This window comes from Pseudophryne corroboree, chromosome 7 (assembly GCF_028390025.1).
Source record: "Pseudophryne corroboree isolate aPseCor3 chromosome 7, aPseCor3.hap2, whole genome shotgun sequence".
NCBI lineage: Eukaryota > Metazoa > Chordata > Amphibia > Anura > Myobatrachidae > Pseudophryne > Pseudophryne corroboree.
Genome location: NC_086450.1, coordinates 424,455,252 through 424,476,589, shown reverse-complemented (window position 1 = coordinate 424,476,589; position 21,338 = coordinate 424,455,252). Strand labels below are relative to the sequence as shown.

The window sequence follows — 21,338 nt, the reverse complement described above, 5'->3', positions numbered from 1 at the left end:
AACCAGCTGCGACTTTGGAAAATTCAGGATCCAGCCGTGCTGTTGTCGCACTTCCCGAGCTAGTGCTACTCCGATCAACAACTGTTCCCTGGACCTCGCCTTTATAAGGAGATCGTCCAAGTACGGGATAATTAAAACTCCCTTTTTTCGAAGGAGTATCATCATTTCGGCCATTACCTTGGTAAAAACCCTCGGTGCCGTGGACAGACCAAACAGCAACGTCTGGAATTGGTAATAACAGTCCTGTACCACAAATTTGAGGTACTCCTGGTGAGGAGGGTAAATGGGGACATGCAGGTAAGCATCCTTGATGTCCAGTGATACCATGTAATCCCCCTCGTCCAGGCTTGCAATCACCGCCCTGAGCGATTCCATCTTGAACTTGAACCTTCTTATATAAGTGTTCAAGGATTTTAAATTTAAAATGGGTCTTACCGAACCGTCCGGTACCACAAACATTGTGGAATAGTAACCCCGTCCTTGTTGAAGGAGGGGTACCTTGACTATCACCTGCTGCGAATACAGCTTGTGAATTGCCTCCAGCACTGCCTCCCTGTCCGGGGGAGCTGTTGGCAAGGCAGATTTGAGGAAACGGCGAGGGTGAGACGTCTCGAATTCCAGCTTGTACCCCTGAGATACTACTTGTAGAATCCAGGGATCCACCCGTGAGCGAGCCCACTGGTCGCTGAAGTTCTTGAGACGGGCCCCCACCGTACCTGGCTCCGCCTGTGGAGCCCCAGCATCATGCGGTGAACTTAGAGGAAGCGGGGGAGGGCTTTTGTTCCTGGGAACTGGCTGTATGCTGCAGCTTTTTTCCTCTACCTCTGACTCTGGGCAGAAAGGACGCGCCTTTAACCCGCTTGCCTTTCTGGGGCCGAAAGGACTGTACCTGATAATACGGTGCTTTCTTTGGCTGTGAGGGAACATGGGGTAAAAATGCGGACTTCCCAGCTGTCGCTGTGGAAACGAGGTCCGAGAGACCATCCCCAAACAACTCCTCACCCTTGTAAGGCAAAACTTCCATGTGCCTTTTAGAATCTGCATCTCCTGTCCACTGCCGAGTCCACAATCCTCTCCTGGCAGAAATGGACATTGCGTTTATTTTAGATGCCAGCCGGCAAATATCCCTCTGTGCATCTCTCATGTATAAGACAGCGTCTTTAATATGCTCTACGGTTAGCAATATAGTGTCCCTATCTAGGGTATCAATGTTTTCCGACAGGGAATCTGACCACGCAGCTGCAGCACTGCACATCCATGCTGAAGCAATAGCCGGTCTCAGTATAATTCCTGAGTGTGTATATACAGACTTCAGGATAGCCTCCTGCTTTCTATCCGCAGGCTCCTTTAGGGCGGCCGTGTCCGGAGACGGTAGTGCCACCTTTTTTGACAGACGTGTGAGCGCTTTATCCACCCTAGGGGATGTCTCTCAACGTGACCTGTCCTCTGGCGGGAAAGGGTACGCCATTAGTAACTTTTTAGAAATTACCAGTTTCTTATCGGGGGAAGCCCACGCTTCTTCACACACTTCATTTAATTCATCAGATGGGGAAAAAACCACTGGTAGCTTTTTCTCCCCAAACATAATACCCTTTTTTGTGGTACCTGGGGTAATATCAGAAATGTGCAATAAATTTTTCATTGCCGTAATCATATAACGAGTGGCTCTATTGGAATGTACACTAGTCTCATCGTCGTCGACACTGGAGTCAGTATCCGTGTCGACATCTGTCTGCCATCTGAGGTAGTGGGCGTTTTAGAGCCCCTGATGGCTTTTGAGACGCCTGGGCAGGCACGAGCTGAGCAGCCGGCTGTCCCACATCTGCTATGTCATCAAACCTTTTATGTAAGGAGTTGACACTGTCGCGTAATTCCTTCCACATGTCCATCCATTCAGGTGTCGACCCCGCAGGGGGTGACATCACATTTATCGGCACCTGCTCCGCCTCCACATAAGCCTCCTCATCAAACATGTCGACACAGCCGTACCGACACACCGCACACACACACAGGGAATGCTCTGACTGAGGACAGAACCCCACAAAGTCCTTTGGGGAGACAGAGAGAGAGTATGCCAGCACACACCAGAGCGCTATATAATGCAGGGATACACACTACACACAGTGATTTTTCCCCTATAGCTGCTATAATACACAATTTGCGCCTAAATTTAGTGCCCCCCCCTCTCTTTTTTACCCTATTGAGCCTGGAAACTGCAGGGGAGAGCCTGGGGAGCGTCCTTCCAGCGGAGCTGTGAGAGGAAATTGCGCCAGTGTGCTGAGGGAGATAGCCCCGCCCCCTTCACGGCGGACTTCTCCCGCTTTTTTCAGGATATTTTTGGCAGGGGATTTTACACATATATAGTCTTACTGACTATATTATGTGTTTTTTTGCCAAGCTAAGGTATTTTTATTGCAGCCCAGGGTGCTTCCCCCCCCCCCCCCCCCCAGCACCCTGCACCCATCAGTGACCGGAGTGTGTGGTGTGCATGGGGAGCAATGGCGCACAGCTGCAGTGCTGTGCGCTACCTTAATGAAGACCGGAGTCTTCAGCCGCCGATTTTCTGGACGTTCTTCTTGCTTCTGGCTCTGCAAGGGGGACGGCGGCGCGGCTCCGGGACCGGACGACCGAGGCTGGGCCTGTGTTCGATCCCTCTGGAGCTAATGGTGTCCAGTAGCCTAAGAAGCCCAAGCTAGCTGCAAGCAGGTAGGTTCGCTTCTTCTCCCCTCAGTCCCTCGAAGCAGTGAGTCTGTTGCCAGCAGATCTCACTGAAAATAAAAAACCTAAATATACTTTCTTTTCTAAGAGCTCAGGAGAGCCCCTAGTGTGCAACCAGCTCGGCCGGGCACAAAATTCTAACTGAGGTCTGGAGGAGGGGCATAGAGGGAGGAGCCAGTGCACACCAGGTAGTCCTAAATCTTTCTTAGTTGTGCCCAGTCTCCTGCGGAGCCGCTGTTCCCCATGGTCCTTACGGAGTCCCCAGCATCCACTAGGACGTCAGAGAAAAAGGGAGCGCATGTCTAGTGGAGCCACTTACTATAAACAGTGCAAGACAGTCTAGTGGCACAGTGGTTAACATTGCAGTCCTACAGCACTGCAACCAAAACAAACCAGTACATTGCGTGTGTGTAGCTTGTGGGTTAGAGTGGGTTAGAGTGGTGTCTTGCCAAGGTTCCAACTGTACTGGGAAGTTGACTAGCTTCTGCTACAAGCCTATTATGTCTGTGTATCCATATGATAAAGCCTTCAGACTGTCAGCACCACAGGGATAAAGCAGTTTCTGTAAAGTGCTGCTTAACATGTAGGTGTTATACTAAAGACTAGGGGGGTAATTCTGAGTTGATCACAGCAGAAACTTTGTTAGCAGTTAGGCAAAACCATGTGCACTGCAGGGGGGACAGATATAACATGTGCAGAGAGAGTTACATTTGGGTGGGTTATATTGTTTCTGTGCAGGGTAAATACTGGCTGCTCTATTTTTACACTGCAATTTAAATTTCAGATTGAACTCACCACACCCAAATCTACCTCTCTCTGCACATGTTATATCTGCCTCCCCTGCAGTGCACATGGTTTTGCCCAACTGCTAAAAAATGTCCTGCTGCGATCAACTTGGAATTACCCCCTAAATGTGAGTCTGGATTACCGTTAATGCACCAAGTGGGGGGATGATTTTCTACCAAACCACAAAACTACTACTGCTATGGCAGAACATCTATTCTATATTACCACCTGCAATATTGCTTTATTCCATACATTCCGCAACCTAATCTCCCACATGGGAAACGCACTCTCTCTGCCAGCAGCAATGTTACATCTCCTGCCTGTCCAGCACACACAGCTCTACTTGTAACAGCCCGCACAATCTTAAATGATTCCAAAAGATCTTACCTAAAGATTTGCAATGTCTCAGTTGTATTATGGACAGACCAAAAACATACACAGTCAGGTCACATTATTATGACCACCAGCTAATAGCCAGAGTAACCGCCGCGTGCAGCACGGACAGCAGCTAGACGGGCTGACCTGCTGTTTTAGACACACGTCTGGTGGCCCCCAGGTTCATTTTGACAGGGAGCTGTTCCACTGTAGCGTGTCGGTCGGCCCTCACGCACCTTTGTAGCGGACGTTCACCTCTCACGCCAATGGCATGTGGTGCTCTGCAGTTTCCACGTTGGTTATTCGCAATGGTGCCATATGTCCAGTCACGCTACACCGTCACCGCAGCAGCACACCAACAGTTCACACACTGCGCTGTGTCATAAATACCGCCACCCTTGGCCCGAAAGCCGATAATCATCCCTTTTTGCAACTCTGATAAATCGCCCTATTTACCCATGACAGCAACGAGTGACTGGGTGCACACCTAATACACCCACCAAGCTAGTGCACGACACGTGACGTACTTCATGGGCTACGCGCTGCCGACATCAAATGTAGTAGGTGGTCATAGTAATGTGACTCGATCGTGTACCTACAACACATCCTGTGACTCCCGTATATCATCTTCATGAAAGAAAACCAGTGGCCAATCAGAATAGTTCTATTTACCCCATCAGTGGTATGCTTGGAAAATTTCAGGGACCAGCTGCGCTGTGCAGACTGGCTACCCCGGAAATTTTCCGGGCATGCCACTGCTCTCCCTCCCTTCACCTTACATTCTGCTCGGCTGGCCTGGTGGATGACGCGATTGCGTTGTGATGTCATGACGCGATCACGTCATTCCGTAAAACTCCGCCAGCCGAGCGGAGTACAAGGGAGAGGGGGGGGGGGGGGGGGGGGGGGGGGAGGAGGAAGAGGAGAGAATGTCAGTGCTGGCGGGCTAGTGCCCGCCAGCAAATGCTGCCCGGGGGGATGGCCATCAATGGGTTATCAATCGATGGTCACCATCGATGGAGTAAAGCCATCTGCAATGGATCCATCAATGGTTTTACCCATCGATGGTCATCAATGATTTACAGTACACATGCGGGCGGAACGGGGGGGGGGTGGCTTAGTGGGTGTCAGGGGGCGGAGCTAAGCTCCCTGCCCTGACACTTTTAGTAGGAAAATAAAAAAAATCAATTCAGTAGCACTGAACCATTGATGGCGGGAGACCATCTGGTTCTCCCCCACCGATGGTAAAAGTATTCGACATCAATCATAGACCATCGATGATTTTGAATCATCAATGGTTGATGGCCATCCCTAGCTACCCGTGGGAATGAGCATGGATCCAAGAGCATAAAACCCCTGACAAAGAGCATGACACAGCGTGTGAAACCCCTGGCAACGCGCAGGTAAATAAAAAATAAAATAAAAAACCTGCCCTGGGAGGTGTGACTAAATTCCAAAAGCCCACCACTGAAGGGGTTAGTCCAGAGAAGTAGCTGACCACTCTTCAGCTCCACACAACCAATCAGAACAGTGAGGCTCTCTCTGGTGACCACAATACTTCTGAATTAAAGACTATGGCATTATTAGTTTAGCTGCAGTCACCGCATTTTGCATTTAGGACTATAAATCCTCCTACAGTGGCATCATGGATTAACCTCTCCGACCTGTATAGGTGGGTGACTTACTCTTCAACCATGAAGATGGACTTTAGACAAGGTCTTAATATTTTTGTTACCGTCAGTTGGCTCACTTTGATCCTATCATTGCTTTGATACATGGGATGGACGCCTTGACGCCCAGAACGCTAGGGGTCACTGGGGGTTATAACCAGCCCAGGTTTATCAACTTGCCCAATAACATTGTCAGGGTGTGGGGGTAGTCCGGGCGCTGCAATATCAAAGAACTGCATGAGAACAGATGCTATATGGTAGAGTGCATGGTCTGTGTTAAAGATGAAGCATCACGCCACAAGGATTCAGGAAAACTAGACATTTCTTATTAAAGGTTCTGGGAGTTGTGCTACAGATATGCAATATTACCAATAGTAAAATGGGTGAAGTGTTTTTGATATGATATAATCACTCTTGAGCCAGCAGAATGAAAATATGAGGGGGAAAAGGATATGTACCGTGGGGGGCGTATAAACCATAGAAACATAGAATTTGTCAGCAGATAAGAACCACTTGGCCCATCTAGTCTGCCCCTTTTTTTTAATATTATTTTTATCTCTAACCTTATTTGATCCTTATTTCTTTGTAAGGATATCCTTATGTCTATCCCATGCATGTTTAAATTGCTCTACTGTCTTAGCCTCTACCACCTCTGATGGGAGGCTATTCCACTTGTCCACTACCCTTTCTGTGAAATAATTTTTCCGCAAATTTCCCCTGAACCTCCCCCCCTCCAGTCTCAGTGCATGTCCTCGTGTCCTATTGCTTCTCTTCATTTGGAGAATGTTTCCCTCCTGGACTTTGTTAAAACCCTTGATATATTTGAAAGTTTCTATCATGTCCCCCCTTTCCCTTCTCTGCTCCAAACTATACATATTGAGATTTCTTAGTCTTTCTGGGTATGTTTTGTGATGTAGGCCATGCACCATTTTAGTTGCCCTCCTTTGTACAGTTTCTAATGTATTAATATTCTTTTGAAGATATGGCCTCCAGAACTGAATGCAGTATTCTAGATGAGGCCGTACCAATGACCTATACAGTGGCATTATTACTTCTTTCTTTCTGCTGCTGATTCCTCTCCCAATGCAGCCAAGCATCTGACTAGCCTTCCTCATTGCCTTGTTACATTGCTTACCTGCCTTTAAGTCATCTGAAATAGTGACTCCTAGATCCCTTTCCTCCTCAGTAGTTTCCAGTATAGTGCCATTAATACTGTATTTAGCTTTAGGATTTTTGAGACCCAAGTGCATGATTTTGCATTTTTTGGCATTAAACTGTAATTGCCAACGTCTGTGTCGAGATTTAATCCCTCCTCCTGTAGGCGAAGGCAGTCACAAGGAGATTGCTCCCTCGCTAGCCTGTATTGGTCTCATCTGCACTAAAGTTACTAGAATTTAGGCATAAAGTAGAGGTCAGCCATGCTGCCTGTACTAAGCGAAGGCCTTACATATGCCAAAGGGGTAAGGGGTGCAGAATTGAGAGAATACATGTAATTGAATGCAACCGTAACATACACACATTGGAGACAGACATTTTGAGGCTAAACCTAAAGTTCAATGTAGCCTCAGTCTGCTGACATTATTTAGACAGACGAGCCTCATGACTAGGTATGCTAAAGTAATAGGCTGCATCCTCCTGAATAGTGGTTGAGACTTCAAAATGGCTGCCTCCACTGAGTGCAGGCAACAAGTGCACTTCACAGGTTAAACAGAGTGCAATGAAAAATGTCCATGATGCTCTGCATGGTTATAGCTCTACACGGCACATGCTTCCTAGGCACCTCTACGCATAGCACCTACGCCAACTAAAAATGGCGCTGGAATGGAAGCCTTGAAAATAAAATAAAAACATACTTCATGCATGTCTGTCAGTGACAGGCAAGTAGCCAAACCCTGCTTCAGCGTCCCCAGTTAAGTCAGCCAATATGACTCTGATGCCTGCACTGGGTGCCAGTGTGACAAAGGCAGATCATTGCCATGCCATGATGTAATGGCATCGCATACAGGCAGCAAGCACGTATCTAGGCCCACCCCGTTGGGTATTTTACAGTTCGACAACAGTGTCTTTTCATCTCCCTAAAACCACATCACTGGAGGCGACCATTTTGTGGGCTTAACCACTATCCATGAAAGCATGGCCTAACAAGAAGTCAGTGCAATGTGACTCAAGAGTTTCGGTTCACACCACAAAATGGCTGCCTCGGCCGTGTAGGTGACAGATGCACTTGGAAAAAAAGCTCACTGGAAAGAAGCCCTGAGACATCAGAAGCAAAGCATGCAGTGTACCACAACGAATACAAACCACAAGACGTTAATACAGGAGAGAACACAGCTTTCCAACCTGGGCTTCAGCACAGATAGTTTCAGAGAGAAGCTTTTCCTGGGGTTTGCATGGAAATTAAAGAGATGGCGGAATGAGAACAGGAAGAAGGGCGGGAAGGAGGAGACAGGATCTGGGACATGGAAGAAGCGGGTACTTTATAAAAGGAAGAAATATATATAGAGAGTGTGTGTGAACGAGATGGTGATCCCCAGGTCTGTGACAGGGGCATATTACAAGCGGGCCTCACCTCGTGACGTCAGGGGCTGTGTTGGGTCGTACGTGTTTCATAATGGTCTGTATCCAGTTCCTCCGAATCCCAGAGGTCATTGCTGACAGGGTAAACTCCCCTTCTTTTGTCTGAACAAAGTAGAGGTCTCATTAGAACGACCTACTCTTTACTAACCTACTAACCATCTCTTTACATGTTTCTCACGGAATGGATTAAAGTGTACCCCTTGGTTGCACGGTGGAGGCAGCCAATGTCAGACTACAGCCAGGAAACCAGTGACATTACTGAAGCTTTTCACGTGTCAGTGTTCTCACTAGTAACTGTCAGGGCACTATGGTGCTGCCTCTCTCTCTGTGCAAGTGATGGGATCACTTTACATCAGCTCCTAACAACATTCCCAAAGGAGATGTCTCCGTACGACCACCATGTGTATGAGGCGTGGACCTGATTCAATTACTCACACATTGTACCTCGCACCATGTAGGCGTAACGGCAGGAAAATGTGTGATGTTGATGCCACCATAAGAGATAGATATACGCATGTACATACATATATATATATATATATATATACACACACACACACACACACACACACACACACAGACAAACATCACTGCGCAATGTGTGGCTGCACAACGCTTTTCATTGAATCAGCCCTTTTAAAACCAGTCTAGTGTGTCTAGCATTAGATTGCATGTATACGATAAAATTATACCGCAACCTGCATATTCCAACACTCCCATATACAACGCAGCAGGGTCATGGCAATAACAACCCCTGTGACAAGCTGGAGATGAGGCACAACATAAGTTGCAGAGGAAACATTTACTTTTAGTCTTCCCTATGTGATACATCTGTATATGAAGGATAAAGTCACATGCACACAGGGTAAGCATACACTACACAGCTCAGTTGGTAATAATTTAAGTGCACTGCATTATTACAGTGCATTGGGTTTAACTTTCGGAACGGCTGTCAAGTGGGAGGAGTTATGGAAAAGTACAGCCCCCAAGCCCGCCCGCCTCCTCCTTAAAATTTCAGTCTTACACCTAAATCACTTCCACTCAACTCCTTCCCTAAACGTGAAACCTACAAACTATCACCATGCTCTACAAAGGTAAAGGATGTCTTACATGGATCTGGAATCCATAATTTCTCTGGACTGGAAACTCTGTGACGTCATAGCAGGTGGAAAGATCGATTTCCCCATCAAGGTCTGCGGCCTGGGCAGCCAGAGAGAAAGGAAAGACTTCAAGCAACTGGATGGGAGAACGGGACTGAGAGCAGACTCTGCCAAGTGTTCACTCACCTCTTCTGCCACAGAGTCTCGGTAATATCTCAAATTCTGGTCTGTCAGCACAAACCAATGCTTCTTCCACTAGAAGACATAAAACAAATCAGGGATTACTCTTATTGTTCTAGAGAGAACTGAATGTTAGGTCCATTCCAGCTCGCCATCCCCAAGGGGTAGCAAGATGAAATCATGACATCACGCCACTTAGCAGAAACACTTGAACAGCGCCCGGCGTGTGCGATCGATCGCGGACGGGAGGGGGACATTTGAATTCCACCCATATTGTGTCGTTGTCTGTTTCTTTGTCCCTTCCACCAAATAACTGGCAGTCTGTAATTTCACTTATACCAGACTGCACACTCAGAAACCCCTCCCACAAAACCGCAGGATAACTTGTGCATATGTTAATCTCAAAGTGCTGGGCCAACAAAATAAAAATAAAAAATTGGACATCAAGTGCTGCATGCCTTGGCCAGCAGGTGGCAATGCAGCAACTTTCACGGATTCACAGAGTGAACATAGAATAGTCCACATGGCTAAAGAGCCAGGAGGGCTTTTTGTATAGTCTGCCATTCAAAGTTGGTGATCGATCCCCTGCTGGTGACTGCACAAGTTGGAAGAAAGGGACTTCGCTCCTTGGATGGTAAAGTACAGCCCTTTACTATCCAGGGAGGCAATATAATAAGTCAGTGCGGTAACTAGACATTTTGGTGCTATGTGCAAGAAACCGCCCCCCCACGTCATGTTTTGAATTTACGGATTGTAACACTGGAGGGGACCAGAATCTGGAAGCGTGGCTGCCCCTGCAGTAGCAGCGCCAATAACGGCACTCAAAACTTCATAAATGCAAAAAGCATCAATGTTTCAGAGCACCTGCAATTTTATTGCTTGTATGGTACGGACGATGAGGCATGCCCTTATTATGGAGATATATGGATTGATTTTTTTATTTATGAGCAAGTGCCAGCAGAGTAATTGGATTATTATACACACATATATATAATATATATAGGGCACAACAAGTATATACATTTAATAAACATCTAAGCTATAATCATTCAACAACTAGCAGGAGTGCCTAACTAAAGTCTCATACAGTAGGTAATTCACTACTCTCCGTGTAAGATCTGGTCTTCCAGATGGCTGCAGACACTGACTGCTGCATTCTCCTCTCCAGAGCAGGCCCTAACTAATTTGATGCCCTAGGCAAGATTTTAGCTGGTGCCCCCTAGCACCACCGCTAGTTCCGTCTCTGACGCAGAACTGCTCTCCCAGCACAGTACAAATCACACAGCAGAACAGGTTACAGCAGCAGCCAGCAACAACCATCACCTCTCACACATAGCAACCCTCATTTTGATGCCACTGCCAGCAAGAGCATTGGCACCTCCATATTTTAAATAGCTACAGTGTGCGCTGAAGGCGCGTCCCAAAAAAAAAAAAGAGGAATGTTTTTGCCGGGACAGGACACACAATAGTACCTCCAATTCAAATTACACCACACTGTAATGCAACCTTATTTACATTACATTACACGATAGTACCCCTTATTCATATTATGTCACACAGTAGTGTCTATTATTCACAATTCACAATATATTGCCCCTTATCACTGACACCTCTATACCCCACACTACATCACTAATCCCTCTATACCCTACACTACATCCCTGAACCCTCTATACCCCACACTACATCACTAATCCCTCTATACCCCACACTACATCACTAATCCCTCTATACCCCACACTACATCACTAATCCCTCTATACCCTACACTACATCCCTGACCCCTCTAGACCCACCACTACATCCCTGACCCCTCTAGACTCACCACAACATCCCTGACCCCTCTAGACCCACCACTACATCACTAATCCCTCTATACCCTACACTACATCCCTGACACCTCTATACCCCACACTACATCACTAATCCCTCTATACCCCACACTACATCACTAATCCCTCTATACCCTACACTACATCCCTGACACCTCTATACCCCACACTACATCACTAATCCCTCTATACCCCACACTACATCACTAATCCCTCTATACCCTACACTACATCCCTGACACCTCTATACCCCACACTACATCACTAATCCCTCTATACCCCACACTACATCACTAATCCCTCTATACCCTACACTACATCCCTGACACCTCTATACCCCACACTACATCACTAATCCCTCTATACCCCACACTACATCACTAAACCCTCTATACCCTACACTACATCCCTGACCCCTCTAGACCCACCACTACATCCCTGACCCCTCTAGACCCACCACTACATCCCTGACCCCTCTAGACCCTACACTACATCCCTGACCCCTCTATACCCTACACTACATCCCTGACCCCTCTATACCCTACACTACATCCCTGACCCCTCTAGACCCTGCACTAGCATCCCTGACCCCTCCAGACCCTGCACCAGCATCCCTGACCCCTCTACACCCTACACTACATCTCTGACCCCTCCAGAACCTGCACCAGCATCCCTGACCCCTCTAGACCCTAAACTAAATCCCTGACCCCTCTAGACCCTACACTACATCCCTGACCCCTCTACGCCCTACACTACATCCCTGACCCCTCTACGCCCTACACTACATCCCTGACCCCTCTACGCCCTACACTACATCCCTGACCCCTCTACGCCCTACACTACATCCCTGACCCCTCTACGCCCTACACTACATCCCTGACCCCTCTACGCCCTACACTACATCCCTGACCCCTCTACGCCCTACACTACATCCCTGACCCCTCTAGACCCTGCACTAACATCCCTGACCCCTCCAGACCCTGCACTAACATCCCTGACCCCTCTATACCCTATACTACATCTCTGACCCCTCCAGAACCTGCACTAACATCCCTGACCCCTCTATACCCTATACGTTATCACTGACCCCTCTACACCCTATACTACATCACTGACCCCTGTATACCATACACTACATCCCTGACCCTATACGTTATCACTGACCCTTTTACACCCTACACTACATCACTGACCCCTGTATACACCTTACACTACTGTTTATTATTTAAGTTATTTACATAGTGCATGCATATTAATGCAGCACTTTACAGAGAATATTCCATGTATTCACATCAGTACCTGCTGAATGGGGTCCTATATATCACATACATGGAAAAATGGGGGGGAAGGGGTATGCAGGGTGCTGGCTCAGTATCATCAGGGTGCAGCATGGGCACCAGCAGTGTAATGATTACTGTAGCCAGCAATACTTCGGGCAGATGAGATTACCCCCAACACTGACATTGTGGGAAGGCTGGGTGGGGATTTGTTGGAAGCTGATCTCATGATCTGATTCTAATAGTACAAATTAGCACAAGCAGGTAGCAGGATAACACTCAGATACAGGAACCATGGGAGTCGGGACCCCCTCCTCCGCACAAACTGTGCAATTCAGAGTCATACTGATGCATGGAGCCCCTGTTCCCTCCTCTCCATCCTGGTTATCTCGCCTCCCGCAAGCTCGCAACACACTACTTACATACACTACACGTTGCAGGAGGAAGAAAGAGAAGGAACCACCGCTGCTGCCGCCACCAGAAACAATACCCAATGTGATTACACACAGGCTCTGCTGAGCTGGGCACAGTCTTGGGCTACCCACAACCCCGCGGTGAATGGCCTATTTTACATACTGATGGGAAACTCCACCTCCGACATATCTGGATGCACAGTTCAGATCGGGGGGAGGCGAAAGACTGGATGAATGTCTGAGGGGAGGCGGAGGCGCGGGACGAACCATGGGACGTAGGAGAGAAAGCAGCACAGCCTCGTACAGGAGGTATGCAGTGGAGACTGAGGGGCTGGGCTAATTGCAGCGTCACAGAGAATCTGCCTCCCTGCCTGTCACGCATTTTATCTGTGGCTGCCCACCCGCCAGGTGCTCCCGTTCTGCGTGTTACCATGCCCAGCAAACCGCCTATGCCTAGGCCCGGCTCTGCTCCTCTCCGAGTCCTGGCTTCAGACACAGCGCTCACCGCCTTCCCTAGCTCCTTCCCTGCAGTCAGTGTGGCTGCGGTGGCGCTGGCTTTTAAATCTATCCTCATTAGATTGCCGCCACCAACAGCACAGCACTCAGGCACTGACAGTACTAAGACGGTTGTCAGTGGCTGCCAGCGGGTGCAGGCTGCAGCGCTGCAGATAGGCTGCTGTTAGTGGAAGCGCTGTGGCCGGAGAGGGGGCACTGCCGCTATAAGCAGTGGTCAGCGTCGCAGCCCTGCGGGTTCTGCCGGCAGTCCTGCGCCCACAGTGCTTTTGTGCTGTGTGCCAGGCACCGCTACGGCCCTGTAATAAGCCTATATAAAATCTATCACTGACCTGTTAAAGAGCACTGCACTCAACCTTAGGTATGTCACTGGTGGTGCAGCTGGTGCACTGCACTGGGGTCACTAGACACTAAGGGGCCCGGTGGTGTCTGGACCAGCAGGTTTTCCCTGGCCTGAGTCGCCTGACCATTTATACAGGAGGGTCAACCGACCAGTGGGGAGCCTGTGGTATGACCTTGTGACGTCGGACCCAGGGGCAGTCACAGGTATTGGGAAGAATGACCTGAGAATAGTACTATAGTGCAGAATGCAGTGTGCTTCCACCATCCGTGCTGTGCAGCTGGTGGGAGGAGACTGCAGGACCCCGGGAGAGATGCGGGCAGCACCGTGCGGCTCTATGCCTGGCGAGGCTGGCCCTTACTATGGTGATGCGGCATGCATCTCCTGCACCCACTAAGGCAGACTGTAGGCTTCTCCTCATGTCACCCACTGCCTCCCCTTGTCACCCTCTGCCTTGCCTCTCCCTTGCTGTAATGTGTTGCACTACTAGCATATTATGAACAGAGGCGGAGGAGGGGGGACCCAAAATATATTTTTGCAACTGGGCCTACCATTTGCAAGTTGTGTCACACCAACACACAAATAAGGCCCCGCGCAGATTTTACACTTACGAGCAGGGCCTTCCTACCTCTATGTCTGCCTGTTATTAACCAGTTTTATTTTCTATTACTGTTATTTCAACTGTAAAGCGCAACGGAATATGCAGCGCTATATAAGAAGCTGTTAATGAATGAATTAATTAATTAAGGGTTCAGCTTTGCGTGGATCAGGGAAGCAGCATCACTTTGTTACATTTTCCCCTGAGCCGTACATACTGTATATGGGTCCCACAAATCACCTCTCCGTAACTTTAATAGACCATCTCAGCAAGACTAATTCAGTTATGGTGGTTGGTCAAAATGCGCAGGAAAAATAGGATTTTCATTTTAATTACCTACCGGTAAATCCTTTTCTCGTAGTCCGTAGAGGATGCTGAGGTCCATATTAGTACCATGGAGTATAGACTGGTCCACCAGGAGCCATTGGCACTTAAAATCCTATTTTCTCTTACGTCCTAGAGGATGCTGGGGTCCATATTAGTACCATGGGGATGTACCAAAGCTCCCAGAACGGGAGGGAGAGCGCGGAGACTCCTGCAAAACTGCTTGACCAAACTTGAGGTCATCAGAGGCCAAAGTATCGAACTTGTAAAACTTAGCAAACGTGTTTGACCCAGACCAAGTAGCTGCTCGGCAAAGCTGTATAGCCGAGACACCCCGGGCAGCCGTCCAGGAAGGGCCCACCTTACGAGTAGAGTGGGCCATAACAGATTTTGGACACGGCAATCCTGCCGTAGAATAAGCATGCTGGATGGTGAACCTGATCCAGCGTGAAATCGACTGCTTAGAAGCAGGACACCCAATTTTCTTGGGATCAGAGAGGACAAACAAAGTCAGATTTTTTATGACGAGCCATCTTCTTCACATAAATCTTCAAAGTCCTCACAAGATCCAAGGCCTTTGAAGCAATTGAGGAGTCAGTAGCCACTGGCACCACAATAAGTTGGTTGATATGAAAAGCTGACACAACCTTAGGAAGGAACTGCGGACGAGTCCTGAGTTCCGCCCTATCTTCATGGAAGACCAGATAGGGACTTTTACAGGACAAAACCCCCAATTCCGACACGCGTCGAGCAGAAGCTAAGGCCAACAAAGTGACCGCCTTCCACGTGAGAAATTTGATTTCAGCCTCCTGTAGAGGCTCAAACCAATCCGATTGCAGGAACTGTAATACCACATCAAGATCCCAGGGTGCCGCTGGCGCCACAAAGGGAGGCTGGATGTGCAGAACCCCTTTCAAAAAGGTCTGAACCTCAGGGAGGACAGCCAATTGTTTTTGGAAGAAAATGGATAAAGCTGAGATCTGGACCTTGGTGTAGACCAATCTCAGGCCCATATCCACACCTGCTTGCAGGAAAAGGAGAAAACGTCCAAGTTGAAACTCCACTGCAGGAAATTTCTTGGATTCACACCAAGACACACATTTTTTCCAAATTCGATGGTAATGTTTAGACGTTACCCCCCTTCCTAGCCTGTATCAGGGTAGGAATAACCTCGCTTGGAATACCCTTCCGATCTAAGATCTGGCGCTCAACCGCCATGCCGTCAAATGTAGCCGTGGTAAGTCTTGATAAGCGAACGGCCCCTGCAGTAGAAGATCCTCTCGAAGAGGTAGGGACCTTGGATCTTCCAGCAGTAGATCCAGCAGATCCGCATACCAAGCCCTCCTTGGCCAGTCCGGAGCAATGAGGATTGCCAGAACCTTTGTTCTTTTTATATCTTTGTAGAACTTTGGAAATAGAGGAAGTGGAGGGAACACATACACTGACGTGAACACCCACGGTGCTACTAGTGTGTTCCCCGCCACTGCCTGTGGGTCTCTCGACCTGGAACAGTACCTCCGCAGCTTCTTGTTGAGGCGGGAGGCCATCATGTCTATGCGAGGAACCCCCCACCAACCGGTTACCTCCTCGAACACCTCCGGGTGGAGGCCCCACTCTCCTGGATGGTGATCGTGTCTGCTGAGGAAATCCGATTTCTAAGTTGTCTACTCCCGGAATGAAGATTGCTGACATCATTTCTGCCCAGAGGAGGATTCTTGTCACCTCTGATATTGCAGCCCTGCTCTTCGTTCTGCCTTGTCGGCTTATGTAGGCCACTGTGGTTACGTTGTCCAACTGCACCTGAACAGCCCGATCCTGCAGAAGGTGTGCTGCTTGAAGAAGGCCGTTGCTCCAGGATGTTTAGAGGGAAAAGGGATTCTTAACTTGACCACCTTTCTATGCTAAAAAGGTACATTTTAAGAATAGGGACAGCAAGCATTCCGAATGTCGGGGCGTTTGATGCATCCTAATGTAGGTGAGATCCCGACCACTGGTCCACGAGATCCAGCTGAAAGGATCGAGCATGAAATCTTCCGTACTGCAGAGCCTCGTAGGAGGCAACCATCTTCTCCAGAAGGCGGATGCACTGATGAACTGATACCCTGGCAGGCTTCAAGACATCCCGGACCATTGTTTGAATCACCAACGCTTTCTCCACCGGTAGAAACACCCTCTGCACCTCCGTGTCAAGGATCATCCCCAGGAAAGACAGCCTCCTCGTCGGCTCCAAATGAGACTTTGAAGGTTCAGGATCCTACCGTGCTCCTTGAGCAGACGCGTCGTGAGAGCAATGGATCTTAACAACTTCTCTCTGGACGATGCCTTGATCAGCAGATCGTCCAGATACGGAATTATGTTCACCCTCTGCTTGCGGAGGAGAACCATCATCTCTGCCATCACCTTGGTGAAGACTCTCTGTGCCGTGGAGAGACCGAACGGCAGTGCCTAAAACGGATAGTGATCGTCTAATAGTGCACACCTGAGATAGGCCTGATGCGGTGACCAAATGGGAATGTGGAGGCACGCATCCTTGATGTCCAGAGACACCAGGAACTCCCCCTCCGTCAGTCCTGAGATAACTGCTCTCAGAGACTCCATCTTGAATTTGAAGTCCCTGAGATAAGGGTTCAAAGACTTCAAGTTCAAAATTGGTCTCACCGAACCATCCGGCTTCGGTACCACAAAAAGGTTTGAATAGTAACCTTTGTTCAACTGATGAGGCGGAACTGGAACAATGACCTCGGACACTACCAATTTTCGGATAGCGTCCACAAAAATCACTCTATCTGCCGGCAAAGCTGGCAAGCCTGATTTGAAGAAACGGTGAGGTGGGAGAGTCTGAAACTACAGCCTGTACGCCCTGGACACTATATCTTGTATCCAAGGGTCCAGGCCAGATGACACCCAGACGTGGCTGAAATGCCGGAGTCTAGCTCCCACCTGACCTACCTCCAAGCTGTGCGGTCCACCGTCATGCTGAGCACTTTGAGGCACCAGAAGCAGGCTTCTGGTCCTGTGACCCTGCGGGAGCAGGCTTTTTGGCTTTGGCACGACCACCTCTAAAGAAGATGTGAGAAGGCTTGTTCTTTCTAGGCCTCGCGGGCCGAAAGGACTGTGACGTGGTGGGAGTAAAAGGCTTCTTCGTAACCGGTGCAGCTGAGGGGAGAAAAGGAGACTTACCCGCGGTAGCCGTAGCAATCCACGCATCCAGTGCCTCCCCAAACAGAGCCTGTCCTGTATAGGGTAGGCTCTCCACACTTTTTCTGGATTCCGCGTCCGCAGACCACTGGCGCAGCCAGAGACCCCTGCGAGCCGAGACGGACATGGAGAAGATCCCCGCAGCCATGGAACCCAGATCCTTCATGGATTCTACCAGGAACCATGCAGAATCCTGTATGTTACGTAAAAACAAATCAACGTCACTTTTATCCATCGTAGTCAAGTCCTCCTGCAGAGTGATTGACCACTTGGCTATAGCTTTAGAAATCCATGCACAGGCAATAGTAGGCCGCAGTATAGCCCCTGAAGCAGTGTATATGGATTTGAGCGTAGCATCCACTTTGCGATCTGCCGGGTCCTTCAATGCGGTAGATCCCGGGACTGGTAAGACCACCTGTTTTGACAGCCTGGAGACAGAGGCATCAACTATAGGCGGAGACTCCCATTTTTTTCTATCGTCTTCCGGGAAGGGAAAAGCAACCAAGACCCTTTTAGGGATCTGGAATTTTTTCTCCGGGTTGTCCCAGGCTTTTTCAAATATAGCATTTCATTCCTTAGATGCCGGGAAGGTGAGAGAGGCTTTCTTACTGTCCGTGAAAAAGGCCTCCTCAACCTGCTCAGGAGGTGTGTCAGAATATGTAACACATCCCGCATGGCCTCAATCATCAACTGCACCTCCTTAGCAAGTGATGCCGACCCCCTCGACACATCCCCATCACCGTCTGCTGTGTCAGAATCGGTATCCGTGTCACCCTGCATAATTTGGGTAAGAGCACGTTTGTGAGAATGTACCGCAGGGGGCCCCAAGGAAGCAGTATCAGACCATACTGCCATAGATGATTGCAATACCTGAGTTGCAAGCTCAATCCTTTCAGAAATCTGAGAAATAGCCCCCCTAAGAGAGGCTAACCACTCCGGTTCTCTAGCTGGGATCTGCGCTACAGCTCAGTGCAATCCTGATTACATGGGATGGGATCTTCCTGAGAAGATAAATCCTCTGCAGCATATGAGACAACAGTCTCTAGACATGTTTGCTTGTACACCCCACATACACACAGGGTACAGTGCAGACAGAGTCTCCCCCCCCCCCCCCCCCCCCCCCCCAAGAATGGCAGAGAGACACAGAGATTGGAGCCAACCTACACACAGCGCTATATAGGTATAGGGAGACCCTTAAACCAGCGCTAACTGTGTCCCTTAATAGGTGACACAGTCTTACACAGCCTCCCCTCCCTTCTACAACCCCCTGGTACCGTACAGATAGCTGGAGGTGCTCTGGAGGGACTGCTCTTCCACTGGCTGTGTGTCTGCAGACAGGAAAATGGCGCTGAACACTGCTGGGTCCGCTCTGAGGAGAAGCTCCGCCCCTTAATGGCACTGTCTTCCCGCTCTTCCAAGATTATAGTGGCTGAGATCCGCAGACCCCGACTGGCTTTCTGGTCAGTGTAGGGTTAAGGCGCCGGCTCTGGGCGCCCCTCACAGCACCGCACCTAAGTACCGCTGAGCCCCCGGAGCGGATGCCGCCATCCTCACACCGATCCCCCACTTGCTAGGAAGGGGGGGGGGGGGGGGGGGGTCGGTGACTCACTCGCCACAAACTTCAGCTCTGCAAGGGGGTGGTGGCATGCTGCTGGGGTGAGCGTTCCCCTGCGGCGGGGAGCGATCTATCCCCTCTGGAGTTCAGTGTCCAGTCAGCGGAGACAGTGGCTCAGACCCCGCAGGGCGGACACTGCCCTTGATGCAGGGAGGCTGTTGCCAGCAGCCTCCCTGTAAAATAAAAAACTCTAAAATAAACTTTTACTAAGAAAGCTCTGTAGAGCTCCCCTAGCTGTGACCGGCTCCTCCGGGCAGGTTTTCTAAACGGAGTCTGGTAGGAGGGGCATAGAGGGAGGAGCCAGCCCACACTGTTAAACTCTTAAAGTGCCAATGGCTCCTGGTGGACCCATCTATACCCCATGGTACTAATATGGACCCCAGCATCCTCTAGAACGTAACAGAAACTATCTCCGTGGCCGGCGTTTACTGGACTAGAGAGGTCAGAGGTTTTTTTGGGTTGATTGTATGGTGCCTCTCCTTTATGGTCCATGGAAATGTGTGGTCTATAGAGGCACTATTTTCTAACTAAGTCACGTGTGCAGGGACACCTCGGATTCTCATACATGCCTCCTTAGAGTCCAGACTGGCAGTGCTCTGAAGGAGACAATGCTGGGAGAGAGGAGCACCTCCATTGTTTAGTCACTTCCTGAATACAGAGAAGAGTTCACACCAGGATTTTACCTTACAGTGTTGCTGAACAAGGAAGCACTGAGCTAGCAAATCCAGGAGGAGGTCCACCCCCTCACAGGAATAGAGCCGTGCCTGTGCTACCAGCTCCCAGCCAAATGCTAAATCTATCTCGGAGTGTCTGCTAAAGCTGTAACAGTATCCTGAGTATTTCTCTTCCTCACCAGCTCCCAGTATCCTGCAGTCCCAGGGGGGCCGCAGCTGGCAGCTGTAATAAGGTCATGATGTAACCGGCCCCCTCCCCTCCCTGCCTCTGCTTGCACACACAGTGTCTGCATAACTTCCAGCTCACATCACAACAAGCGCAACCTCAGGCTCCCTGTTCCTCACAGAGCACGCTGTCTGTTTACTGTATGCACTTACGCAGCCACACAGGGAGAATACAATATTATGCAGGGTACACGACCCCTGTCTGGCAGGAAGAGCCGCCGTCACAGGGAGGACTGCACACCTGCTGCCACAGGGGATGGAAAGTGGTGTCCAGGTAGCATGTCATTCACCAGCCATATGAGAACATGATCTGAGTATAATAACGCTATGGGCATTTCTAAAGCTATTAAGTCTCTTATTTTATATTAAAGGCTCTAAGCAGACTGTGGAATTTTATATAGGTGTAGGGAGAATTGCAATGCAGACTCCCCAACCCTCAGGGATGACAATAATATGCAGTGCTCATTGATCAGATACGTGCTGTAACCTTGATTAAAGGCAAGGTTCCACCTGGGTCTGATCAATGAACACCACATATTATTGTCATTACTGTGGGGGGATGTCTGCACTGCAATTCCCCCTAATATGCCATGCATCCTCACAATTAGCACTATTAATGCCCTTCTCCTGTAACAAGACAAAATTGGTCCAAAGTGTGAACAGAGATGGGTAAAAACGGTTACGCCTGGGTTTATCATATGTACTCAATTTTTCTGCAGGCGAAACGCGTAAACTTTTCTGTCCGAATGTAAGAGTAGATGAAGATTATGTAGAACAGGTTACAAACGTTCCCTTAACTCTAATCAGCAATTAACCAACCCTCCTGCCCGTCTCACCCAACTGCAGTGAATTTAGTGGGGATGCACCTGGGGATAGTTCTAGAATGTACAGTATACGTTCTGACCACACTACCCTTCCTTCCCAAG

At 49.1% G+C, this 21,338-nt stretch overlaps 1 protein-coding gene across 9 annotated transcripts in view; it reads right to left on the bottom strand.

Moving 5' to 3' along the window:
- Positions 1–21,338, bottom strand: part of MPRIP (myosin phosphatase Rho interacting protein) — a 206,753-nt gene that overhangs the window by 29,479 nt on the left and 155,936 nt on the right. For all 9 annotated transcript variants that reach the window (XM_063934824.1, XM_063934821.1, XM_063934822.1 and 6 more), the window contains 3 exons: positions 9,410–9,478; positions 9,234–9,323; positions 8,116–8,225 (listed from right to left, as the gene is read on the bottom strand). In XM_063934824.1, coding sequence (XP_063790894.1) covers positions 8,116–8,225; positions 9,234–9,323; positions 9,410–9,478 — 269 coding nt within the window. The remainder of the gene's footprint in view (positions 1–8,115; positions 8,226–9,233; positions 9,324–9,409; positions 9,479–21,338) is intronic.